This window comes from Puntigrus tetrazona, chromosome 7 (assembly GCF_018831695.1).
Source record: "Puntigrus tetrazona isolate hp1 chromosome 7, ASM1883169v1, whole genome shotgun sequence".
Lineage (NCBI taxonomy): Eukaryota > Metazoa > Chordata > Actinopteri > Cypriniformes > Cyprinidae > Puntigrus > Puntigrus tetrazona.
Genome location: NC_056705.1, coordinates 14,862,898 through 14,890,813, shown reverse-complemented (window position 1 = coordinate 14,890,813; position 27,916 = coordinate 14,862,898). Strand labels below are relative to the sequence as shown.

Sequence of the window (27,916 nt, the reverse complement as noted above, 5' to 3'; positions counted from 1 at the left end):
CGCTTGAAGGTCTTGAATACTTTCTAAACCACTCTGTGGTAAATCGCTTTGGGTAGTTTACATGCTATGTAAGTACTTCATATAACAAGAATGTAAGTAACATTTACTGCCTTGTGTCATTAAATCAAAATGTCTGGAATAACGAGCATAGAGTCTTTTCCATGTGAACTCTTTAAATTAATTTAATCAGCATTATGTACAGAACAATAGCTGGCCAACAAATAAAGGATACATGTGGGAATACAAAACACAAATAGATCCCTCTAAACTATCATGTCTAACTTAAGATAATGTCAGAAAAAAAGAGTGCAGCTTTCCTTCACTCAATCTCACGCGATGGGATTGAGAACAAAAGAATTCCCTACAGAACCAGATCATTCTCAGATCTTTAAAATGTTACAAAGCAAAACCTAAATGCCCGTTTTAAAAAAAAAAAAATTATAAGAGGATGTCCAAAAAATTACCTACAATTACCAAAACCAACCAAAACATTTTTTTCTAATCACTTTCCTTTTTATAAAACTGTCAAATTTTACACTGAATAAAATAATTATATTTTACAACAATAGAACTTTCAACAGTAAAATAGGTTTTTTGTTTGAGGTAATTACATTGTTCTGGTACTTGTACAAAATAAAAAATAGATTTCTGTCTTTTTTTTATCCCCCCTAAAAACAACCAACCGCAAATGGTTTGTTTGTTTATTGAAATTATTTGTCTTCTTCACACACTATGGTCTAAACTTCATATCCTCATTGAGGGCAAAGTCTTTAGAAGTCTTTTCCAAGGCAGCATGAGCAATGACTCAATGTAGCCCTCTTCTCTAACCCCGTGTCAGTCACCACTCTCTTCCCCAAGAAAAGGTTGAATAAGGGACAGCTCAAATGCACCGCTTCATATCCGAGCCGCTCCGTCCTACCCAAAAGACTACACCGCGTCTCATTGGGAGCAATACTGTCAGCTCCATCAGAAACAAAATATTTGCTTTCCGTGGCGACTGTACGTCGTTTTATGGGGTAAAGCATGTAGGGCTCCAAACTGTTCAACTCCAGAACTCAGCAGGAGAAGAAACAACCTGTTGCTCAAACGCACAGTGAATGGAAATCACTCTGTTCTACCACTGATGCAGCCATAAACAAAAAAAACAACAACGTCTCGCTATAAAATATACACCTGAAAACCTCAGATATGAGTAAAGGCACCGAAAAGGTATCCACGTCGCTCACTTAAAAAAACCCTGGTTCTGCTCAACAAGCTGACATTAATCGCTTCGGAACATTTTCCTACAACATCATACTCTCACCTGAGCAGCGAATGACATTTACGGAGGAAAAAGTAACAATTTAGACAACATATCTGCTTCCTTTACCCTTTGAGGTCAGCCATTTGAGTTTGTCAAGCAGTTAACCCAAGAATACTAATGAAACGATTGCTCTACCAAAGGCTGAGGACCCTGCTTGATACTGGATTGACTGGACACCACATATACTACGGTTTACAAGACCAGCACTCTCTGAACACCATTTAGATGCCTATTCCTAGTCCTCAACATTCAAAAATGTTCTCCACTCCGATCTGAACACTTTAGAACCCTAATAACACACGTAACGCAACACACAATCCACATACGTCCGTCTGATTCCATCACTATCAATCGTCACGCGACCGTTCCAAACAGTATCCCATAATCTGACTCACTTTCATCCATGATTTGTGGCGTGAAAAAAAAAAAAAAACAGCGCTGTCACTTTAAGGCTTCTCTTTTCATTTAACCTTTTTTTTTTTTTTTTTGCGTGATGAAGGCCGTACTGTGGTTTATTGCATAATTGTTTTGTTACTCGTTATCATCGACATCACTACTAAATTGTTACCATAATTATCACTATTGCTATGTACAAATGTCCAACGTCTGTAACAGTTTGTGAGTGGGATCAAAATGGTGTCTGTAAGTGTGTGATGTGCTGATTGGGCGTGGCAGCGTTGGGGGTGGAGCTGTTTGTCAAGTGGGTGGAGGGGGCGGAGTCTGAGAGCTGCAGTTCCTCCAGTTTCTTCAGGTACTGATCCCTCAACGCCAGTAGCTCCTTATAGCGCTGCTCCACTGGGCTCTGTTGCTGATGCGCACAAATATACAAAAACATGCACACATGTGAAGTGAAAAATGTGTCTAATAGACACCAGAGGGCAGCAAAAACACTCTTTGACTTCAAATAAAGGAAACTGATCGCATCTGCATTTTTATGATAGAAATGTCTTTTGGTGCACATAAGATGTTGGAATACTAGTTCTTGGACAAGCATTTAGTATTAATCTATAGCTAGATGATTATAATAAGAATATCCAGATTAATGCTCAAAATGTGGCATTATTGTCTGTACATTTAAATAAACGCTTTCTAGTCTATTGTTTTGTTGGCATTTAATATGTAAATGGTAAACAGCATTAATCTTTGTTATGACTAATATGGTAAAATGCTTATTTATGCCAATGCTGGAGCAGCTCCTGCAAAACCGCTGTAACAGAATGCAAGTGTGTGTGTGTGTGTGTGTGTGTGTGTGGTGATAAGGACGTTCTGAGTGACAGTTCACTGCAGTGCCAGTCAGGACGTAATTAAACTGGAGAGAGAGGATTTTCTGCACCACTGAATCGGGTGTGCAGACACACACACACACACACACACACACACACATAACCACTCAATCCCACCCAGAGGCAAAAACACCCACTATAAAAAAGATGCACATGCTTTTTCTCCCCTCTGTTTGTATATAACCTAAAGTGTCACCATACACAACATACAAAATGCTATATAAACTACAGCGTGATTGTGAATGTATACTGATACCTGGTGTTGAATGCGAGGGTTCCACCTGATGTAATAAGTCACCCAAAGCTCTAGGTGGCGCATGCTGGCTACAGGGTAAAGCACGCGACTGGACTCAGGTGTGTAGAAGGGGTTTATATACAAGGATGTGTCACTATTGATAAAAGACCACAGAGACACTGTCTTCGCCCGAACGTTCTAGTGAATGAAACGACATGGAAAGAATAGAAGAATCAGAAAGTTAGCATTTTGAATAAACACTGCACCATCATTTAAAGTGAATCTTAAAAGGTTACTCCATCCCAAAATGACAATTTTGTCGTTAATCACTTACCACAGTGTTGTTCCAAACCCGTAAAAGCTTTGTTTATTGTTTTTCTGTCTTTCATACTTTTCTAGACCCTGACTGTATTCAGTACTTGGCGGTCAACACAGTCTCCTGGTTTTCATCTAAAATATCTTCAATTTTGTTTCTGAAGAAGAATGAAGCTTTTAAAATTTTCATTTTAATTTGGAGTAACCGGTCTGGAGTACCATTCCAGGTTAAACAAAATAAAAGCAGTTAACACTACCAGTCAAAAATTTGGAATAACTAATGCGTGTCATGTTGTGAGATATGATTTCAATTTAAAATAACTGTTTTCTACGATTAAGTTTTTTTAATTGTATTTTATTCCTGTGATAGGAAATCAGTAGCCATTACTTTAGTCTTCATTGTCACGTGATCCTTCAGAAATCATTCTAATATGAGCCAAAGTACAGGTGATTTAAGTGGCAATACAGAATCAGCCGTAAAGCTGTTGAATATATTGGTAATACAGCAGGTAAGGTATTGAATCCTGTGGTTAGCAATAGATGTAAAGTGGGACTTTGTTCCCTAACACTGTTGTTGCGGTGGACTGCTCTAGAGGGCCACCAGAATGAATGTTTCATCTCCCCAAAGTGCATTCTACTCTGACTGAGAGTCACTGAAGCATCCCTTTTACTCATGCTCTACTTCACACAATGAGCACAGAGAGAAATAAAAAGCAATGTGTGCGTGTGAGAGAAAGCAAGCAAAGGCCAATATATCTCACTGATGACAAGTGGCCTCTAATAAACAGTGAAGAAGATTGGACTTCAGAGATTTAGAGACAAAGGTGTGATGACGTTAAAGAAAGGTAGAGTGGAGAACATCTGGAAGAGCAATTTTTAGAAGCTCAAAAATCAGTAAAAAATATAATGATAGATTGCGTTATTAAATACTTTATATATATAAACACTTTACAGATATTCAGGGCAGATAGGACATTCAAGGTCTGCATATTAATGTAGTTTAATAGCACTGACATACCAATTGTTTGTGATGTGTATGTGTGTGTGTGTGTGTGTGTGTGTGTGTGTGTTGTTTCTTACATTGCTTTCACGGGCACTCTCGCAGTTGTAGAGGAAAGTGCCAAAGCGGCAGCTGTACAGGTGATCCAAGATTACCACCAGGAGACGTTCATTGAACTCAAACGCTGTTGGGAACTGTAGACGTGGGAGAGACACAAAAGTTAAAAGAGATTTACTTGCATTAATACATTAAACTCTAATTAGTTGGATAAAATAATTTTCCATGTTTCAGATGTTAAATGTTCTTTATGGAATCATTTAAACAAAAAACGGCATTCTACGGCATCGTAAGGCAACTTGAGTTATAAGAATGCAGACAACAGTTGTTTCAAATCTCTCTCAAGGCTCCATATATTTAAATGATTGAACAGCGGCAAAACCAAGAAAGCCATGCAGGTTTGGAGCAGCATGATAGTTCACATGCAAAGACAATGAGATCCATACCTGTTTAGTCATTTGCCACACGCAGTCAATAAACTGCACAAAGATAGGTGACCTGTCCTGATCTGCATGGTTTTTGTCTCCATGGCCGATTCTCTACACACACACACACACACACACACAACATTAATAACAAGAGATAATGATAAATTGTTGTGTTTACACAGAAGCTAATACTCTCAGATGTAGTTTGCACTATGGGTGTAACAATTCACGTATCGTGTGCTGTACGACTCATGGTCATTTTCCAAATCATCAAAGTGATCATCCTTATCTCCTCGTTAGCAGAAACTCTGAGAGCACGTGTGTGTCATTATTTAGTGGTTTGAAATGCACTTGTCTGTGAGTGATGTATAATAATATCCTCATTATCTTCAGCTGGGATGTTCCCATGACAACGAACGCAGCACGATGTGCGTTGGCAGTTGCACCCCTGGTTTACACTTATTTATGCTCCATCAACTCTTTAAATCACCTAATAACATGGCTGACAGACTTCAAAGTTCAAGCGCTAAATGTGTCGATTAACAGATGCAAAAGTTTAAACTCACTGAAGCGAACTTGTGTCCGAAGCCGATCCATTCCTTCTCCAGCAGCACCTGGAAGCCCCTGAGAGTCCTGTAGTATGAATCCAGCATTAGCATAGCCAGAGAGGTGAGCTGAGCTGTGCGGTCCCAGCCGTCACTGCAGTGCACAACCACAGAGCTCCCAGAAGACACCTTATCAGCCACCTGGATGGCCCCTGATAGCACCAGCTACAGTAAAAAGGAAGGTAGTTACAGTTTTATAATATATATAAGTATGCATAAAAACAACCACAACAAAAAAAAAAACCTTCAACCTTAATATGCTCTAGCCAGTGGGTGGACTCCAGGCTGGAGAGCCAGTGAGACTCCTCCACATTGGGGTAGACAATGTCCTTTAACTTCTTCAGCGACTCCCTCATGACATGGATATTATGGATATCCAGAAAGACCAGCTCAGCGTTCTGATATGCATCGTCGCCCTCGTAACCCCCTCCTGTGGCCTGGTGAGCAAGAGGTGAGAAGAGGTGCACAGGTTAAAATATGTGATCACGCAGAAACATTCTGCACACTTGCTTTCACACTTCATGTAGCTAAACACATTGTGCAAGAAAAATATTGGATCAATAATGCCATTTCAAAATGCTCCATCAGCGGTGTTCAGAGTGGCATAGCTTTCAAGCATCACTGTGTTCCACTTCTGGGTCCACATTGTGGTTGGTTTCGCTTATATTAGTTTGGCAACACACGATAAATTAAAACATACTCATGCAAAAGCAAACAGCTTTGTTTGTCTAATACAAACCAAGAGTCCAAGACTGACTGGAAAACAGAAAGCAGCCCATACCTTCAGTGGATAAGGCCATAAGTTAGATATGAGGTAAACAAAGAGGGTTTTCATATCCATATTCATTCTTGGAAATTAATTTGAATCTCTCAGATCTGGAAATAATCCCCATTGATTAGTAACTTGAATCTTACCTTGTTTGCCACAGCATTGACATTAGGCCTGGCGTCATAGATGGTGAGTTTGGTAGTACCATTGGCCTCGCGGATTACGTCCAAATAACGTTCATCATCTTTGTTGCGCTTGCCGCTCATTCCCACCAAAGGCTGGCTACACCGCGAGATCACAGCATGGTTCTCTTTATGGAACCATGACAACACCTAAAAGGGGAAGAAAACTCATCATCATTACAGATGGTAAAGTTGTCAACGAACATAGAAAAATGCCTTGTTGAATTACAGATGAGGAAACAAACAAAGTTTAACATCATCTAGGGATGCATAATTTGCATCAATATCATATTGCCAGTATTGTTTTTATTAGTAAACATACATACATATACATACATATATATATACATATATTATATATATATATATATATATATATATATATATATATATATATATATATATATATATATATATAGGATATTATATTGTCCACAATTGTGCATGCTTCCTTAATTTTAAATTAAAATGACATCATCTGACATGTAATGTTCACTTAATTTTTAAAAACATTATCAATGTAATAAAGCTGTTAATCACCCTTTATCTTTAGTAGATCACAAAATGAATCTTCTATTTTCATACTGTGCATTATAATAATGAGATGTTTAAATCCACTTACAGCATTTATGTTTTTAGAAATTTATATTTTCTTTAATTTTGACAAAAAAACTAGCATAGATTTATAATATTGGGCATTTATTGTTCATCAGCCACAACAAATAATTATTAGCTTACTGCATTAGACAGAATTTTAATATTAATGCATCTATGTCATTTTATATCTAATACGAGATATAAATAATAAATATCCATCCACATATCATAGTAAACATACAATGAGATAAATGTCCACTAAACAGCCTGCATTACGCAGCAGAACCTCGAGTAAGACCTTCTAACAAAAACCACACCATGATTCTGGCCTGTCGTACTGGTCAAACGTAAAAGAGCTCACCGGGATGCGGCAGCGGGATCGGAAGGTAGCGACTCTTTTAAGATCTTCATCTGTGGCCTTATACGGAACAACAAGGATTGTGGGATAGGTGTCACACAGCTCGTAGGTCTTATTGATGAAAGTGACCCTCCATTCGCTATTGGGTATACCCTAAAAAGTGGAATAAAAAAAAACAACACACAACCTTTAGTAAAAGTACACTGTGAAGTATTGTACGCCATTACATTAGAATTATTATATTTGCAAGTGAATGGCGAGCGTGATAAAGATGAACAAGGTCAGCACGACTGCTTCTACGCTATCGCAAGACCTGGCATCTGGTCCTCACCTGCCTCCTGTACTCTTCCAAGGCCTCATAAACGTTCCAGCCATTCTCCTCATGCTTCTCCTGACTCAGAAAGGCAAAGAGTTGCTGTGAAAGTTAAAAGTTAGAGAGTAAGTTAAACCAGTATTTCATGCATTCTACTACTGATGAAAGCCAGTTGTGAAATGCTGAATTGTTGAAACAACACTTAATCGCACTGCACAAAGATCAGTTTAGTTCTAAATCATTTCTGTCTAAAAAATTGCATTTGAGAGTAAAGAGTAAAAAACAATCACTAACCATTCCGTGAGACAGTGGGAAAGCATATTTGAAAATAATTTCAAAGATGTCTCTTCGACTGTGGCCTTCTTGCTTCAGAGCAAATCGCAGGTTCCTCATGTCCTGACACACACACACACACACACACAAAATGATTGGAGCATTAAGAATGTCAGACTTTCAAAAAGAGGATGCTGTAACTTAACCTGCTCTAACCACATTTTCATACTATAGTGGTTTACATTCAAAGCAGAAGCTGTAAATAAGTGCTCTTAAACACATGAAGTTACTGACATTTATAGAAAAAAAAAATCGTTTTTGGAGCTAGAGGATATCAAAAACTGTGTGATACTACGCATGCAGTATGTGAAGATCAAATCTGGGTTGCGATACTTGAGGATCCTACTACCACCTTTCCTCTCATTTGCTTTCCCAAACGTTAACGGTTATGCAATGTGAATATGCTGTGTGAGAGCGATACCTTGCAGGTGATTTCAAGGCCATAGGAGTTCTCTCCCCGACTGGACGCTCCACCCATCTTCTCTACGCGGCTTATGACACCTAATGGCACATCCAGGGTAACTGGTGTATCCTTTAGACAGGAAGTGACATCAATCTTACACATATGTATGTACCATACACCTCAGAAGTGACACTTTTAGTTTCCTTGCAATTAAAGTAAACATGTGCTAAAGCATCTCACATTAAGTTTGTGTAAGTCTTTGAAGTCTTTGTAAGTCTTTGAAGTTTCCATCTAACAAGTCCGCTAACAACTTAGTTGTTTGCATTACTATATTGATTAATATAACCAAGGTTTCTGACACATTTCCAGGCTGACAGATCATGGCAACGGACCACAGCAACGATCAAAACATCCACATAACAGGGCTGCAGGTGTCCGCTACCATGTGCCAGCCAAGGACAGAGCCAGAACCCGAGATGAAAGCCTTTCTCTGATATGATGTGATACGAAATCCCTCCTTCTTCCTGTCCTCTCATATCCTTCTCTTTTCTGTTTTAATACAGACCAACAGATGTGTGCAATAACAAAAGGTGGACACTAAAAATGTATCCAAAATAAAGAATGCAGAAACATGCCTTCAAAGTAGAAATTGAGATTTAAAAAAAAACTAAGACAGAAAGAAATGGATAAGCTGGTTTTAAAGGAGCACCTGACATGGCCTCAGAATGACTGTGTCTGAACATGTAGAGAAATAACGTGTTGCAGTATTAGGAAATGAAACTGAATCTTTCTCTTACTGAGTCAGTGTTCTTGAAGTAGAGTCTGTAGTTGGTGATAAACACCTTTCCTTTGACTGCAGCATTAAAAGGGCAGATGTATATGATGTCTTTATCTGAGGATTGAAAGAGTACAAAATACAAATAAAGCTCAGCATTTATTTTGTCTTAAAATGTCTGTGTGAAACAATTCAAGGTGCATTAAAGTTACTCTTGACGAACATGTTGCCAAAACATTGTACACTCACTTTAAATAAAGACTCCAGTCCTATCATTGTTCAATACAAGAATATTTTATATAAAAAAAAAGAGTGGTCCCAATACATAGGGGCTGCCATTTTGAGATCACATGACCTGCCAGATACTCATTTTGATAGCCCTCTATTATTAATTATAATCTACGCCTATTAGTATTAAATACAACTGTGCAAAGCTTCATCCTTGTCAATACCTTGGTTTGCCAGACATTCGTTAAAAAAAAAAAAAAAGTATATATAACGCAGCAGGTGAACATTTCTGCCACCCAGTGGATTGGAGTGTGATGTACTAAATGGTGCATAAATGAACAGTTGCGTCCCCCATGATTTTAAACTTAAAACCCTTTAAATACTGAGCTTGATTCACAGCACTTAGGCAATGATTAGCATGCAACAAGTCTTGACTCACTTATGTGTATTATTAAGCATTTTAGGTGCTATGCTAATGTAATGTATACAGTGCACATGACAAATTCCATAGTAGTTTCACATGTACTGTATGCATGCAGAGCGATTTTTCTAACCGCACACAATCTGGATGCTCAACTTATGAGTCTTAAATTATTTCACATTAATAGTTTTAGCAGAGAAACAGCGCATAGGTTTTAATCAACGATTTTGAACCATCAGTTTCAGAACTAGCCTGTTATTTGAACATTTCAAATCGTCAATCTTAAAGTGCATTTTAAAATATACAAGTGTGATCAAAATGCTTATGGAGATATCAGAATAATTTTTTTTTCAATAAGAGCCCAGAAGCACACGCATGCTCTCACTCACCGATCACTCTCTCTTCTCCCGGCAGCATGGCAACATCTGCCAGCGGCTCCATCTTCAGGCTCTCTCTGGACGCCTGTCAAAACATGTAGGAACATTGGGTTGACATGGGCGCATCTCCACACGCATACAAACGTTCTCGAATGAGGACGATCACAACCGTTTCTACACTACTCACAACATTAATACACTACAGTTCTAGTCCAGACATAACTGTACTCAGTGGCATCTGATCAGAGGAAAAGAAAAATGCTGGGGAAAAAAACCTGAGAGTCAAAGGAATGGAAGAGGAAGTAGTGAAGAGAGGAAAATAAAGAGTAAGAGGAGACTGTCCTCTTTCACCCTCTGTCTGTGAGGACCAGTCTGATGCTCTGTGTGTGTGTGTGTGTGTGTGTGTGTGTGATCAGGGATCCAGATTGGCTTTCCCTGGGCTATTTTCCTGCTGCCAGTTGAAGGTTAGTGAACTGGAATGCGAGCTAAGAGTGCCATTCGCTGCGTGTAGTCGTTTATTCTGTCGGCCTTTTGCTGCTGTTCAGTGTTTTGCACGTCACAACCCTGTGGGCAGAGTGAAGCAGGGGCTTCTGGGTAATGGTCTAGTACATGTTCTCGAGATGACAAATGGAGCAGCCAAACACACACACACACACACACACACACACACAGTGATCCTAGCTGGGAAACTAACCTGGTTCACACAAATAAGAAGTAGCTGCGTAAACAGAAGAGGACAGACGAGAAAGGGGGAGAATGAAAAACAGCCAACTAGTAAGAGGATTAAAAGAGACAATGTTAAAGACATCTTAAAGGTACAGTGTATATTTTCTGCGACATTCGACTGCAGTTGTTCACAGCCATCTGGGAAATCAAGCACAAATGGCTCAGTTAGTTATAGTCGTTTCTACATATTAAGCTGCAATAGGAAAAAGAAAGAAAGAGAAAGAAAGGAGACTGACTGAGATAAAAGAGACAAACAGAGGCAATCACAGAGACAGATGGACGGCTCTCTGTACAAAATCTCTCTAGCTGTCCTCGGGGACCCTGGAAAAACGGAGACTCGGGTTCTGCTGCCTGTCACCTGCCAGGTGTTACAGCTCCACTAACATATGTATGGAACAGCAGTCTCCTGGCTCAAGTGCTAGCGATGTGCCAACTCCCTGTCTGCCTGGAATCCCCTCTGCCCAGAGAGGTTACATGTGCCAAGCCAGACACTGCATATGCATGTGTTTACGTAGGGAGGGGCCCTGTGCTTTTAAAGGAAACAATCTATTTCGCTTTAACCACTAAGACAAGTTCCCATTTGAATTACGAAATTTTCACACATTTAGCAACATGCGAGCGCATTATTAATCACTCTATATACGCGCCGAAAAGCTAAGCTGGACTGAGTGCACATTTCGATCTTAAAATAGGTCAGCTAGATAGATGATAAATAACATGGACATCACCTTTATTTTTTAACATTGTGACAAAATATGTTGCATTACAGAACCATTTTAACCCTGTTTTAAATTAAATGAATCATACATCTACGCCGTTTGCTTTTGCAGCAACTCAAAATTTGCAGCGAACTATTTTTAAAAGCATGAATACCGCATGCGTTCTCGAAAGCGCAGTTTAAAATAGCTCAAATGTGAAAGAAGCAATGTCAATAAAAGAGACGTGCAGGCAGCATAAGCCTATTCTATAACATCTTTATGGCTGCTAAATACTATAGAAAAGCAGAGCAAAGGGCAGCTCTATTGATACCGGTGAAGCGCATTATTAATTCATGCAGAAAACGAAAGTCTAACCCTCCTAACAACAGCATTGCACACTTACAGGATATTGTAGTTTGTAAAGCAAAAGGGGAGAAATGAGAAACAATCTGGCAGAGTCAAAGGAGAGCACAATTACAGCATGTCTGCAAGCAGGCTTCACTCACGTTTGGGCTGGAGCTGTTCCCCAGAGGACTGGAGTTGTAAGGTGCTATAGGAGCCGAGGCCATCGCTGGGTTTGCTTCTTCCACCTCCACAAGAGACAAGTCATTTTTCTTTCAGCTCAACTGTAAAGTTGTTTTGTTTTTTTTTTCCTGCTGGCTAGCAGTTCAGATTTGTAGGCTGTCCTGTCTACATTTTCTGTCGACTCACTATAAAAATAGATTCATGACATCTACATTTTTAAAATCGGTACCTCACATTTCAGCTACACATTTATAAAAATGCTTTTTCCTGGGCAAAAACGGTACGAAGAGGGTTTTATTTACGCATTAAACCAAAAGCTTCAAAGATGACTACAAATCATCTACACTATCATTCAAACGTTACGAGTCAGAGCGATTTTTCTGAAAGAAGTCTCTTCTTATCTTTGATGAATATAAAGTTCGTAAGAACAGCATTTATTTAAACCATACTTTGAAAATATTATTCCTGTGATCACTTGTCAATTAATTAGCTGCTTCCTTCCTGAGTAAAGAATAGACTTCTTCTTCAACTAAAATCATACTGACCCCAAACCTTTAAATGATAGCCCATGTAAGGACACTTAATAACCATGATATGAATTATTAACAACGTTATTAATAACCATTACCATGGTACGATATGTAATTAAGCATAATTCTCGAGACTAATTTGCAATACAAACAGACGAATGTTTAAATCTGAAAGATAAAAACAAGTTCATAACCAAACAATTTGAAATAGAACAGTATGACAGGCAGCTACGAAAACTGAGAGGGAAGAGAATATGGTTTGGAAAAAGACGTTGGTCACATGCAAACCATTCAAATTTCCATTTTCAACGATCCCTAATGTTCTCAAAAAGTCATGTTTAATATTTTCTGTGCAGAAACTACCACATATGTGAGTGGAAGTGAGAGGAAAATATGAAACATACTGCAAACAAAGAACCACGGCTGCGAAAGTCAATGAACATCCTCTGCATTGTGGGATATATATTAAATGATTTTGCGCCGATTTTGTGACACGGATTGTTTCGATTAGCCTTTTTCATTAATATTGACACGAATGAAAACAAACAGGTAATTATTTGTTTAATAAAAATATCGAAGATGTTTGTATAAAAGCCACCCTATAAAACAAACATGCCACAAGCATCTTCTTGTTCACAACAAACACCACAGCAGTATGTTTGCATACAAACGACGTCAGCGCTATTTGGGCTAAAATTGACACAATTGTCATGAACTGTAATGTTAAACACAAGTTCAGATCTCTGAGTCATTGTGGGGCAAATATGAAGCTTTGAGGTTCAAATGGACACCTGAGGGAATGACACATAAGGTTAGCGGTCAGAGACAGGTTTGTAAATGATTACAGCACCAGCCTGGGTAAGAGAGAGAGAGAGAGAGAGAGTGAGAGAGAGAGAGAGAGAGAGAGTTATTTATAATGATGATAGGACTGTTGCGGTTCTTACATGACGGTGCACATTTACAGCCTTCTTCCCCTGCTGCCTATAAAGAAAATGGCTTTTAACTTAAGAGATAAGAGAGGAATGAAATCAACCGGTCAAGGGCAGTTATGCTTAAAAATCTCATAATCCAAAAAAAATCTCACCCTGAGGCTTTAAATGGCCGGATCAATCACGACAAAAGCAGCTACACACTTTCACTAACTTATGTGATGAGGTGATGGAAAATTATGAGCAGTATTCATCTGGCCCATATGTGCATGTACCCACTTCCATTCACACACAATGAAGGATAACGACATACACGCCACAACAAGCTTCTCGAGAGTCTAAAAAGTCCACTTTTATAACTTCTCGCGATTTCGTGAAAGCTCTTCCACTGTGAATGTATTCCAGCACAGGACTGGGACCAGGAAATAGCTCGGGCCTATCTCTACGGCAGCTCTCAAGTGCTACATTCACCCCCGAGTCCGCTCCGAGCAGCCCTAAATACAGACCAGACCCTCGCCGAAAAGTCATAACGTGCGAACCGAGCGATCTTGGGTTTGCAAACGTCTTTACTTACCCAGAAACTGCAATTCTCCGTTCCTCAGATCGCCAGTCTGTTTTGCACCGCCGCAGGAAGCGCTCAGCCCGAGTCACGTGACAGCGGTCGCGGCGCCCATTGGCTACTTGTCAAATCATATACTGCAAGGAATTTAGGGAGTTGTATTTTTGATAAGGAACGTGAAATAGAAGCTCGTTCTTAAAACATGCTAACGTTTCTGTCGTGAAAAAAAGATTTCAAATATTAAGGTACCTAAAAGCATCCTAACGTAACCTATTATATATTTCACTCAAAATAAATATATTTTTACTTCAGGAGCTATCTAATGTGCAAAAATGGGTAGTTAACAAAATAAAGAATTGGGCTATTTGTCCCTATATTTCATGTATATTTCGTTTGTGTTGATAATGGTAAAAAAAATTGCTTTTGCAAATGTATTTGTGAAAATCAAAAAAGTTAAATATCAGCGCAAGATCACATCTTTAATATATAGGCTAGCCTATTTGTGTAAATGTTTGACAACTAGCATGACTCTCCTCATCTGTGTTGACAGTCAACATTGCGTGGAGCTATAGGGTCAGAAATAGAGTAGCTAATTTGGACAAACTTCAGGTCTCTGTTGTTGCTTGATAACAAATAACTTCAAGTGTGTTTAACCTGTTGCCCATTTCTCTCAAAGATGATGACACCGTTACCTCAGAAACACAAAAAGGTGCAAGCCTAAACATGATATTGTCCCATATAATTACAGATGACCATTAATTATTTTAGTCCTGTCACATCTTTTCTTTACCTTTACCAGTCATAATACTAAACACACTGCATTAGTGTTCTTGATATTAAACTGTCTGTATTTATTTAACCCACTAAACTGGTAGCATCCTTCATAAAAGTGCAAACTAAAGAGTTTTGCTCAGCAGCTGAAGTCTAGCTGATGGCTGTGCAATCTGATCCCTGCAGTGTCATAGTCATACCAATCATTCCATTCACTTCTCACAGATGGCAGTTAACTGTACTTCATTAGAGCTTGTCCACACAGCATCTCGTGCAAATTATGGTTCTGGAAAGCAAGACAAACTAGATTTTTGTATTACTCTGAAATACTTGTGGATTTCAAAGAGTGGATTATCAAGGTGACTTCAGTTACGTGGTAATAGCTCTTATCTGTAACTGCGAAACACGAAGACATGAGTTTCTAAAACCATCGACTGCTGATGCAGAAACAAAAGGCCGCTCTTTATGTGGAAGCAAAACTGCTGATCTAAAAATGAAACAGTCAAAACCATAAAACAGCATTAAGAGGAACTATACCAAAATGGCTATTTATATTAATCCATTTCATTAAGGAAACCGAGTGCAACAACAGAGACTGTACGTGCATAACCTTTAGCTTGTAATAAATCAAACAATTTAGATACACTTTGACGCATAGTTCCTTAAATCCTGTATGATTTCAGTGAGTAATTGTAAGAAAATATTACCTCACAATATTTTGGAGCGCCTTTATTAGACTAATTATTATTTTGTTACTTCTAGATAAGAAAATAGTGATATCATTTACCACAATAAAGCTACACTGTGAAGGAAATGACTTAATTCATAACTGTAAAAATGTTATGTCATTTTGTATATGTAATTAAATATAACCGTTTGAAGTAATGAAAGAAGGTACTATCTCTCTTAAATCAGTGTCACAAATGTGATTATTTTGTCCCCGCCTCGTTCTGATAAGCATTCACAAAGAGATATACTAGCCATGGTGCTCTTGTGATCCTAAAAGATTTTAGCACAGTAGTTACGGCAACACTAAATGAGGTGTGGCGCTAACATTTATCTGTAGTCATAAATTTCACTCGTAACATCAACAGAAAACGGAAGTAAGATATACTGAAGAACAACAGGTTAAACAAAGACATTTTTTGTTTTTATGAGGTTTATTTTCCAATCTAAAAATATGAAGACAAAATATAATAAATCACAATTAAATCACAAATCAGAATGTCTTAAAGTTCATGGCATCAACTACATGGTCATGAACTACTGGAAACCCAAGACTCTGGCACAAAGAACTGTGGGTTTTATGCACTTACTGTGACAGGTGTTGCTCTTGTATTACATAATAGGTGGTGTGATCATATATTTTGTCCCTCTGCTACAATGAGGCTGCCATTTCAGTGTAGCTGGTGTGCACTTACAAAAGACATTCCTAGAATTGCTGAAAAGTGTCCTTGGTCCAGAAAGCATCAAGATCCTTAAGATCCTCAGTTCGTTAGATGGAACAGATTATTACAAAGACACTGGTGTCTAGTGTAAAATGTATTATGCTATGGCAATATGACACAAGTTACAGAACCTTTAGACTGTGCAATTATGTTAGAATGAAATGCTGTAACAAGACTGAGAAACATTGTACTCCAAACCTCCCAATTTAAAAACACAAAACATAAAACCTTCTTAAAGCCAGACTGGAGTACCAGAAGTCCAGTTATGTCAAAAACATAACAATTTTTTTTACCTTTGTAATACATAGTATTACTCCAAAACTAACCATACTGTCTTGCATAATACAAATTACAATAGAGTTTCCTAGTGTAAAATATTTAATTTGCAATTTCAACGTGACACTCATTTCTTTACATCATTGCATTTTTCGTTTATTTATTCTTTTAATAATTATTTACAAAAGAAATTCTGAAGAATTCATCAGCAGAAAAGAAGCGTAAATATGTGTACTGCTCTTTTTTTTATGTTACAGTTTAAGAAACCATATTTTACAAAATATTTTATGTACAGGACAAGCCCCTTTTGAAATACCCTCAAATAGTTCATCACAGAAATGATTTCATATGCTTTTCAAATAGCAAGAATGAAAAGCTGCACATATGAGCCTGGTCTGGCACGAGACTGTCAACAATACTGTTACCACATTGCATTAAAGGGACGGTTCGTCCAAAAATTACAATTCTGTCATCATCTACTCTCTCCATGTAAATATGTAAATAAAAACGTGTTTTGTCCATACAATAAAAGGTTGTTGTTTTAAACCCCATTAACTTCAACTGAACAGACCAAAAAGTTCTTTGAAATGTAATCTGTCATACTCATTTGAAAAGATATAAGGTCAAGTAAATGATGACAGGATTGTCATTATTGGGTGAATTCCCCTTTAACTGAATGAGAACTTTCTTAAACTGCTGGGGAAAGCCCATGTTTTCATAAATCAGTGTTTCACTCCATAATAAATTTGATGATAATTACAATATTATTAAAACAGCGCAGAGAGCACTGGAAGAGCAACCATTGAGAAAAGGAAAGGGCATCTTATAATATAAGCCAGTTTAATGATGGCCAAAGCCAGGCTTAGCAGCGGCTAAGCAGTGCCTCATTTCCACCGATACATTCTCACTAATGCTAGCCATGAGAAAAAAAAAAAAAACGCTTTAGGACTTTAAGGTTCGTTCACACCAAAGATGATAATTATAACAATGAACTAAAAGGTTTTTAAGCCAATCGGATTCTACCCCAGCTATACAGGCCCCAATATACTTCATAATTTAAAACAAAGTTAGTTTCTGGAGCTTGAAACAGCTTGCCCAGACAAAAAATCTGGAATGGTAAAGACCTTGGAACTACCAGTGGCTAATGGAGTCAAGATGTTCTCTAACAGAATACAGCTGATTGCGTATCTTGCACTTCTTTTCACTAAGCAAAGAACAATAAACTGAGTATAACGGGAGCTGCAAACAACCGTGCGCTTATGCCAAAAAGAAACGTTTGTGTAAACCCTAATATAGTTCTTGTTATAGTTAGCGCTGTTGGTGTGAACATGCCTTTTTTTTTCAGAGCGATGACCCCACAAACCCATTCTTGCGCTGTGTAGTGATTTTCAGACCTAAGACGCTCTTGATCAGTCCCTATGAGTTTTGCTCAAGGTATTCATCTATCATGGTGAGATTGTTTAGCCAGTCTTCGTTGTTGCCCACCAGAGTGTCTATGAAGTCCACCTCAGCACCTCCACCGCCTCCTCCTCCAGGTCCTTGTAGCCCCGCTGCCATTGCCCCATTGCTCTGATGCTGTGGGGTGTAGTCATAGGAAGGCAGTTTATCTCCGGGGTTGTAGCCCTGCGGTGAACAGTGTTTCCCTGCAGATGCAGTCTGGTAACTAGGAGGCCCCATCCCATGGGCAGGGTGCATCATGGACGGACCTCCTGGTTTCATAACAGCTAGAGCGGAAAGTGGACCCCGCATTCTGAGGTTCTGTTGGGACATTGAGGATAGCTGCTGGGTGGTAGGCATCTTCTGGTCCGGTCTGCCAACCAAACCAGGGGCTACTTGAGAAGGACGGGAACCAGGGAAATTGGCTGGCATACCTGCCATGCCGGATCGCTGTGGAAACTGAGGACCTCCGCATCCAGGTAGGGTTCCTCCAGTGGGGAAAGGATGTGGGTGGTTCGCAGGGTCCATATGCGGTTGTACCCCTTGTTGGTGCTGCCAGAGCTGGGACTGTGATGTGGGCTGCTGCTGCTGCTGCGGCTGGGGAGGGAACATCATGCGTGACTGAAGAGCTCCAGCTTGGTGCAATGCCTGCCGCAAGTGATGGGTCGGCACTGGACCGCCTGGTAGGTTAGGGCATGGCATTCCTGGTCGCGTCACAGCGTGAGCCGGGTGTAACGGTTGACGTGGAGGACCACCCATTCCCATCATGCTCTGGCCGGGCTGCATCGCCATTCCGAAGTCTTGCGACGGGTGGCAGAGCGGTTGTTTGGAACTTTTGCCACACACATATCCAACAGACGGGCCCATCTGAGAGACTGAGCTGGAGGAAAGACCCATGCGGTTTGTGGGTAAAGGACCACTATGGGAGAGCATGGAGGAATTCAGCTGTTGAGAAGCTCCCAGAGGATATCCACCACACTCCGGAGGAAGCGGTCGACCTGGACCTGAAAGACAGCATAAATAGTTGACTTTCAGCGTACCATTAAGTATACTGCTGTTCAAAAGTTTAGGGTTGTTAAAATTCCTCTTATGTTTAGCATGGGGGTATTTATTTAATTAAATTACAGTAAAGTACTATTGTGAAATAGTATAATCATTTAAATTAATTATATCATAAAGAAAAATATTTTCAGCAGCCATTACTCAAGGCTTAAGTGACTCTTGATCCTTTGGAAATCATTCTAAAATGCTGATTTGGTTGCTTAAGAAACCTCTCCGCTTATTATCATTGTTGAATACAGTCGTGTCACTTAATGTTTTTGTGGAAATGATTATAGCAATTTTTCCAGGTTTTTTGATCAATTGAAAGCTGTATCCATTTTTTTAAACTGTTTAATGCGTCCTTGTATTAAAAGTATTATTTTTTATTAAAGAAAAAAAATTTAAATTTTGCCACAAAATAAAAAGTAGGCCTCATTTACTAACAATTTGTTCAAATTCCATATTTATGTGCACAGAAAAGTTCTCACTTTAAAGGCTACCCACATGTATTTACACAACTAGGGATTTGCATAAAACATGCCAAAACTCCATATATGGTCTTCTGTATTCATATTTGTGTTCTTTTTAAATATCTATTATTTAATATTCGAGTCAGCTACTTCATATTATTTTTAAAAAATGTTAAGTCTTAACAAATAATTTGCGAGAATTTTCTGTGGGCAAACTTATTAATGAATTTCTGCATTTTGAAAAAACCAATTTGTGTGCGGTACGCTGATGATACTGTACCTTGAAATGGTGCCACCTGTTGGCAATCTGCGATATGCCCTCCATTCATTTGCTCCATATGCCTTTGCTTTTCCTTTAAGAGACAGTAAATAATACATTACCACAATTAAGGCAATCAGATTCAAGCTAAACATCAAAATTACAATTTAACAATACATTCAAAATACAGTTTGAGCACGCACTTGTTGAAGCTGCTTGTTTATTAACTGATTCTTAAGCATCATGTTGTAGTTGCTGCCCTGGGGCTGTCGTGGCACAGCTGACGGAGGGTCCTGGAGAGGTGGCACCATTCCTGCACCTTGATCCTAGAAAACACAATTAAAGGAAGATCACTATTACAGCTGCACTCACCTCCACCGAAAACTACATTTTTAGCTGTGCATAACTCAAATGTGTCAAAACAATGGCTGCCATACTCACACAGACATGATCTCACCTTCGTTTGACCCACACAAACAACTGTAACCAACTACGTGTAATCTCACCGTGATCAAAGACGTGACGCCATTCAGCGTAACTCAACACCGCTAGAAAGGTCATCTCAACCAAGCCCACATGTTCTAACAGGGCTTCTTTCCTTAGCAAAGTTGTAAACATCTGTAAATAACCACAGAGGATTCAGACCAGACCCTGCCTTCCAAGAGCCACGGACGTTTGTTTTCGTTGGCTTTGTCTGAATGCACCCCTCCACCCGGCTAGGCATTCCCATATTCCCATTCCCACAGAAGAAACGCTCCCCACCCTCTTCCCTCGCTACTCCCATCCAAATCCTGAAAACACATGCGTAACCGGAGTAGAACATTAATCACAGACCATTATGAAGACGTGGATAGATAACTACTTCTCGTCTGGCATACTGGCAGGACGCAACGACCTGCTTCACGTCATAAAGACACAAACGCGAAAATGAAATTACTGGGTTTATTATGTTGTGCGAATTCAATTAAATCTCCAACTACATATGCTTAGCATCACACATAGCTAATATCGCGCTCAAGAACAAGCAGAGGTAATCTGAGGCACTAACAGACACTCCTATCATGAATCTGGTGTAATCATCTTTGCTTGTAGCAGGCAGGGTGGTGAAACAGCTTCCCAGGGGGAATATCGTGGTGCTTTGCAGTGGAAATGAATGGCTTGTCTGCAGCACTAGTGCTGGTAATGGATATTGATCCAGCACTTGGGTATGTGCAGCAGGAACGAAGAGCTGGTTTAGATGCTTTTGTTGGTTGTTTTGCGTTAGGGCTGCGCCTGAGAAATTAGCCATGCATGATTCCGTTTGCCAGTAAGAACTAAAACTTCTAATGACTACAAAGAACTCTCATTGGTTAATTCTTTAAGGAACGGTTCATACAATAATAAACATTCTTTCATTATTTAGCAAACCTCGCTCACCAATCACGTGAAGTCATGTGGGTTTGTGACGCCAAGAAATTACATTTTTGAATCAAACTGTCCCTTTAAAGATATTCTGAGTAACGCTTAAACGTTATTTAGAAACGTTCTGTTTCGTCAGCCGCTCAAACGTTCCGCAAAGGAAAGAAAATAGTGAGCTGATTAGTATGTTAATCAGTGACTCTCTCACAAACCTAACTGGGAGATATGAATAAAAACCTTGGTTTTCCCTCTAAGCGAACGCTAGGTGGCGCATGCGCACTCTCACAGTCCGTAACAAAAGCGGTAGGCTTCTGCACGTTTAACAGCTTGATCCACCTCAAGAGTTTACGGTGAGCTTTTCTATCGCCTGTCTCGATCGATCCCCTTATTGTAAAAACCCAGTCTGTTCTCCATGCAGCCAGTCTAGTGTATTTATTGATAAATATGAATGATTGCTGTGCCTATACTCCGTGACTTATATTTTAGTCTGCCAGGACGCAGCTTTGCGCTCCATCCGGCAAAGCTCGCCAAGTTAAACAGCGTTTCCGATTGTGCCCTCGATAAGAGACGGCCTTTCATTCTTTCCCCCTGTCCTGAGCTACACCCCGACACCTCACACGCTTTCCAGAGCCTCCAGCATCACGCGTACGTTTCAAGTAAAGCGGTCCGTCAAGCAAGCCGCCTCCTCTTTCCGTTCCGCGCGCTCACTCAGCTTTTCATGCAACTCGCATTTCAGCGTGCATTTAATAGATTAGATATCACAGCAGCAGAGGTTATCAAAGCAATCCGCTGCCTTTGTTGTCGAACAGAATGCAACCGTTCGTGTGCGTACAAGACGGTAACAAAGAAAGAGAGATATGTTTAACCCTGTCAAATCCATCGGGGTGGAAAGAAATGTAAATTTGGATCTCTCTCTCTCTCTCTCTCTCTCTCTCTCTCTCTCTCTCTCTCTCTCTCTCTCAATTTGTATTGCAGTATTGTATTTGCATTGCAAAATAAGTACAATAACAGTACAATAAAGTAATAATATCAATAAATAAAATCATTAATATATAAAAAGTATATAGTTAGAAGTGCAGAATATTATTTTGAAAGCAAATGTAAGCCAAATAATCTAAAAAGAATACAATTAGAAGCGCAAAGCAAATGTAAGCTAAATGGCATTAATTAAAAGTTATTTAAAGGGGCAATGATGAAAAACAGCACTAAATATGCCCTAAACCACATAAAAGAGACATAATTACCCATATTAAACTAACAAGAGAAATAAAACCAATTATGTATTTGCGTGCTGCAGAGCATGAAAGGAGGTTCTCGTACTTAACCCAGAGCACGCATGTTTGACCTTACTTCTGTCTTCTCAACCAGGGTTATTATAGTTTTTTGACATTTAAGCATTTTTAAAAATGTCTTTTTAGTTTTTATTTCATTATCAATTTTGGAAAAGTATTATTTTAAGTTCTTTTAGCACAGTTTTAAAATATTTATATCCCTTTACAAGAGGTACAGTCCGCTCCAATACCTAACTCACATACAGGGTGAACTGTGGCTGGTTCTGTGACCATAGATGCCCTCGTTCATAAACTATTACATTCATCCACTGTTAAACATTTAGTTACATCCTTGGATTGAGGCCCCAAATTAAACACCAAGTAAGGCTTTATATGCCCCAAAAAAAAAAAAAAAAAGTGGAAAATCAAATCTCTCTATATTTAGGTCCATTCTCCAGGCTTTAGATAATTGTCATGGGAAAACGTCTGAGAAGCAGCCGTGCAGGACTATAGGAAGGGAAAGAGAGAGAGAGAGAGAGAGAGAGGTTGTTGTTGAATGTCAGTGAAGTCGCTTTGTCATGCAACTCCAAGTGACCTTGCTAGGAGCAGAGAGGGGGAGGGACAGAGAAGGAGGGAAAGCTTATGACTGCAAGAGTTAGGAAAGAATGAGATGAGGATGAATGGAGTGGGCAGAAAGCGAGGAATTAGAAGAGAGAAAGGGACTGAGTCAGGCGTACAACTTTTGCAAAACAGGTAGAATTCGGAAGCGCGGTGGATAATGGAAGCAGACACGAGACGGATAGAAAGAGAGAGCGCATGCAAGGAAAGCGCGCAAGAGAGAAAGTGGGACAGAGTTGTGTAGAGAGCTCCGCTCTGCCGTCCTGGCAGAAGTCCAGCTGTCCAGAGCACAGGCAGACACTAAGTACTGCTTTTATCTCCACAGTAACCAAGTTTATTTACGTCTATTGCCTTGATGGTGCACGGGGGTTAAAGCGCTATGAAATGATGACCGACTCAATTCTTTACAAACGCACCAGTGTCTGCCTCGAATCGATAACCTCTGATAATATTTCATACGCATGCCCTGATTTATGCGTGCGATATGTACACGTATGCATGTGTGTGATAGTGGGAGCGGCTCACATCATCAGGCATGAGAGGAGGATGTTAATGAATGTGACGCCTGACCTACTTCCACAACAACACATATCAGCTCCCTCTTTCTCTCTCTTTCTCCTTCTCTGTTTGTGTGGCTTGGAGACAAAAGCCAGTCTTCATGCCAGCCTGGTTAACCGCATTGTGCCATGTCTACTATATACACCCCATCGCAAAAAATCCAGTTCTTGGGGCGCCGAGGATTTCCATGTGTTTTGTTCAGACACGTAAAAATAGATTTTTAGGTTTAAAAAAATCCTGTTATTGAGGGGGAAAGCGAATAAAGATCGGAGGTGTGTGGGTGGATGGATGTGAAGGAGAGAACAAGCTCCCCCAGTCTTGCTGCTTTGAAGCCTGCTAACTATCCTGGGACCCTTTGAAACACCGCCTCAAATTCCCGAACTGTTCCTGGCACGCACTTCTGCACACACACACACACACACACACACACAGAGACACACATATTCACCCATCCCCCTACCAGTGCCAGACACTGGAAAGCGTAAGATGCGCACACACACACACACTTGTGTGATAAAGCATGCCCACATACTGCATTCACACAAAACATATTTGCACATTTAAAATGTTCTCACACGTACAGTACACACATTCACACACACCTGGGCTTAGAGGGAAAGAGCCGCTGCCAGGCTAGTGTTAACTTGGCAGAGTGCTTAATTTATTCAGCATTCATTCCTGCCGCAGCTGGGCTCTGTGTCCTCAACCTTGCAGAACCACAGAACCGCGCTGGGCTACGATATCTTCGGTGCGGCTCTCACACCTTGGGCCCTGGCGGACCGTTCTAATTATTACTTAGTAAATTCTTGAATTGCTTTACTTTACCTTGGCTGTCTTCTAAGATCCGTCTCAGCAGTTCTAGAACAATGAGGCTTTCTTTCTCCGCACTGGATGCAGAGGCTTATTTGTTTGCGTTTGTCCGAGCTAGGCCCATCCGAAATACCCTGGAACCATATTCTCTACCATCTGTGTACACCCCCCTCCCGCCCCTCTCCTGTCCACCCTCCTCCCTCCATTCCACCTCAGGGCAAGGTCACTCGGGACGGGCTCTGCTTAGCCGCTACACTACAACACAAAGACAACGTGGTCGGCCTTCAACTGCATCTGACCGACTGTTTTATTAAGCAGTTTCAGCCACGTCTTATACTGTTAGCACGAATATTCTCCACATAGCGTCAGACCTGTTATAATCTCTTACTGTACAATGAATAACGATTGAACAATTATACTAATCATTGCAATCTTCTATTATAAAAAAAAAGCTCTACAGAAAGGGAATTAATCAAAATTTGCAATGTACGAGTTCTGGGTAGTCATAGACCAATATATCTATCCGAACGATATTGGGTGTGTTAGTTGGCTGACTCGTATGCTAGTTTAATAGATGATGGATATTTTCAAATGTTTATATTTTTAATGTATAATAAATGTAAATAGAATGTTGGTAAATTAATTTAAAATTATTTTACTTGAATGCTGTTTAAATATTTACATTTTCACATGAAATGCTTGATACATAACAAATTAAATGTTAAAAATGAACAAGTGCAAAAACAAACAAACAGATAAAAAGCATATATCTACATTATACCAGTCAGCGATTGGTCATAGGTAATTGAATTTAAAATTGAACGATGGCTGACTACTAGTTCACATGTTGCATTTACACAGTGTCTTTCACTTCCTCTCTTTCATGAAAAACACAGGCTGCTCGCTTCCCTGATGTCTTACAGTCCCCGATGGGGGACAGACCTCTGGCATTTCTTCTTTTTTGATCTGATCACATGTTCAGCCTTTGCGTTTCTCATCTACTGGGCAAACACAGTGTCTGTTTGACTACACAGACAGGAGGGCTTTGTTTCCAATGTAGACTGTTTACAGGGGGAGAGAAAGTTTGATTTCCATGTAGTTCTCTTGAGATACTGATACCTTGCAGGTGTATGTGTGTGTGTGTGTGTGTGTGTGTGTGTGTGTGAGAGAGAGAGAGTGGTGCAGAATACTAAACACACAGGACTGGCGGCTCATATCTAATAATGAGAAGGGAATGGGGGGAAGATTATCTGGAACAAAGAAATGAAGAGCAGTGTGTGTTGCTAGAGTGTACCATTCGACCTCTTCCACTCAAAACCAAAGACACTTTCTACAATTAAAACACACACACACACACACACACACACATTTGTTTTTCTATTATAGTGTTGACTTTCATTGACTTCTACTGTTTTATACTGAGCTAATGATAATTTCTATAACCTTCCTCCTAAAAATAACCCGGAAAAACTTTTCTTTCTTTTTTTTCAAAGGATATTTGTTTAGGATATTTATTTCAAAAAAGTAAATTATCATTTACTCTCCTCACAGTTTTCGAAAAATATCCTAATGCCTTTTTTGTCCATACAACCTCACTCTAAATAGGCTGGGGTACAACAGCTTATTTATTTATTAATTTTGCACATTTTTACAGTCTACAGAGGAAGTCAAAAACTGCTTGGTTACTAACTAAAAAAAAAAACACCTTCTTTTTCACAGATGAAATGAAAATCTTATAGGTTTGAAACGACATGAGAGTGAGTGAACTATGACAGATTTTTGGTTGAGCTAACACTTTAAATCCACAAAAAGCAGGAAATAATTGACCAAAGTTATTAATTTGCTCTTTCAACCAGATATGTATAGATGAACTCTCCCTAAGAAGCTTCCTCGCATCACAAATATGCAACATAAAAAAAAAGAAAAAAAAAAAAAAACTTCAGCAAGCTTCAGTTTGCATCCTCTGGGATACACATGATGTAGCTAAATATCCACATTTTAGTTTAAAGAGCACCGAAGCACAAAAACACATTTTAAACAAGCATTTCAGCAGCACATCACAAACAGCGTATGTGCAGTTATTAGTGAACTAAGCTGAAAGAGTTTTTAATTATTCATCCTCAGTTTAGAGTTAGAAAGAGAGTTGTTTGCTGTACTGCGGCGGTCTCAGAGAATATGCCGTGGCTTCTCAGGCTTTCAGTTTGCAAGAACAGTCAACAGCACACCAGAACTTCCTTCCTGTAGACCACAAGTACATTTGTGTGCACGTTTTTGTGACAAATCAGGACATGAATCTGTATAATGACACAGATATGACATAGGTATTCCAGGGGAAGGTGACTTTTCAGGACATTGCCCCATGTCCCCACTTTTCAAAACGCTTATAAATCATACTGTGTGAGTTTTTTGGGAGGGAAGTAGAACGGGTAAGTGTTAGGTATAGGGTTTAGGGCTATAGCACATACAGTTTGTACCATATAAATTGTGTGTGTGTGTGTGTGTGTGTGTACAAAGAGGCATGATTATCAGGCAGTATTCCTTCTGTCTGAGCACCAGCAAAACACCTTCCCTAGTTATTCACACACACACACACGCTTTATTCATTCCTGGTCATTATGAGACTCTTATTATTTAACTCTCTCTCGCTCCATCCCTATTCAATCTGCTTCATCCCACTGTTATTCTTACACACATGCACACTGACACACACACACAGACAGTCTGAGAGGGATCGTGGGGGGATTACTGCTGTCAGGATAGATCAGCTGCTTAGACCACTCACCCTTGTCTAAATCAGACTGGTAGAAGCTACATGAAACAGGCAATCCCTTACAAACACTTTATAAACACCTCAGACGCTCTTTCTAAACCTGTAATCGTAGCTTATTAGCCTCTAAGACACTCCACAAAGCTGCATGACAGGTTGTCGCCCTAAAATAACACTCATTCCTCAGGGTTTTATCTTCCTCTAGGCACATAAATGTTTTTGTAATGCATTTAAGTTTTGGCTTCCATTTCAAAACTGGGTGAGCGAAACATATACAAGAAATGCTGTAAGTGAGAAAGTAGCTATTTAAATCTTTGGGTTAATTTAGCTAAACGTTTAATCAAACCATGTCTGTTATAGTAAATGCTATAACTCACTTACTGGTTACTTAATAAATAATTATATGAATTAAAAATACAAATACATTTACAGATGCTGCATTTATTTGATAATCCCAACATGCAGATTTTTTGCTGAAAAAAAATACTTGTTTTAGTTGTTGCTGCTGTATTTTTGTAAAAACCTTTTTCTTCAGGATCCTTTTATAAACAAAAGTTCAAAAGAACAGCATTTATATATTAAATTGAAATGTTCTGTAACATTACAAATGCTGTTGCTGTCACTTTAGATGCACCTTTGTTATATAAAAAATGTGATTTTGCTTCAAAAGAACATTTTTTCTAACATTTTATTTTATTTCATGCTAAATATATATATATATATATATATATATATATATATATATATATATATATATATATATATATATATATATATATATATATATATATATATATATACTTTTCCTTTAAAAGCACAGGAGCCCAAAAAGCTCCTTACCAG

At 39.2% G+C, this 27,916-nt stretch overlaps 2 protein-coding genes across 9 annotated transcripts in view; both read right to left on the bottom strand.

Annotated features, from left to right (window-relative positions):
- Positions 1-155: 155 nt before the first annotated feature.
- Positions 156-14,046, bottom strand: mtm1 (myotubularin 1). 8 transcript variants are annotated; one of them, XM_043245147.1, is made up of 17 exons: positions 13,965-14,029; positions 13,253-13,315; positions 11,913-11,996; positions 10,677-10,700; positions 9,995-10,067; positions 8,979-9,073; positions 8,200-8,310; positions 7,740-7,841; positions 7,464-7,547; positions 7,136-7,285; positions 6,142-6,327; positions 5,478-5,663; positions 5,188-5,391; positions 4,640-4,732; positions 4,217-4,330; positions 2,843-3,019; positions 156-2,111 (listed from the first exon to the last, which is right to left on the bottom strand). In XM_043245147.1, exons 3-17 carry the CDS (start codon positions 11,973-11,975, stop codon positions 1,932-1,934), a joined length of 1,842 nt encoding a protein of 613 aa, XP_043101082.1. In that variant the 5' UTR covers positions 11,976-11,996; positions 13,253-13,315; positions 13,965-14,029; the 3' UTR covers positions 156-1,931. The 8 variants fall into 8 exon arrangements, with proteins under 8 accessions (XP_043101082.1, XP_043101080.1, XP_043101081.1 ...); XM_043245145.1 differs by lacking the exon at positions 13,253-13,315 and having other exon boundaries at positions 11,913-12,116; positions 13,965-14,038; XM_043245146.1 differs by lacking the exon at positions 13,253-13,315 and having other exon boundaries at positions 13,965-14,038.
- Positions 14,047-15,861: 1,815 nt separating this feature from the next.
- si:ch73-211e3.1 (mastermind-like protein 2) overlaps positions 15,862-27,916 on the bottom strand; it is a 61,819-nt gene continuing 49,764 nt past the window's right edge. Inside the window, exons 3-5 of the mRNA XM_043244556.1 lie at positions 19,855-19,977; positions 19,673-19,745; positions 15,862-18,885 (exon numbers count right to left, since the gene is read on the bottom strand). Coding sequence (XP_043100491.1) covers positions 17,861-18,885; positions 19,673-19,745; positions 19,855-19,977 — 1,221 coding nt within the window. The 3' untranslated portion in view covers positions 15,862-17,860. The remainder of the gene's footprint in view (positions 18,886-19,672; positions 19,746-19,854; positions 19,978-27,916) is intronic.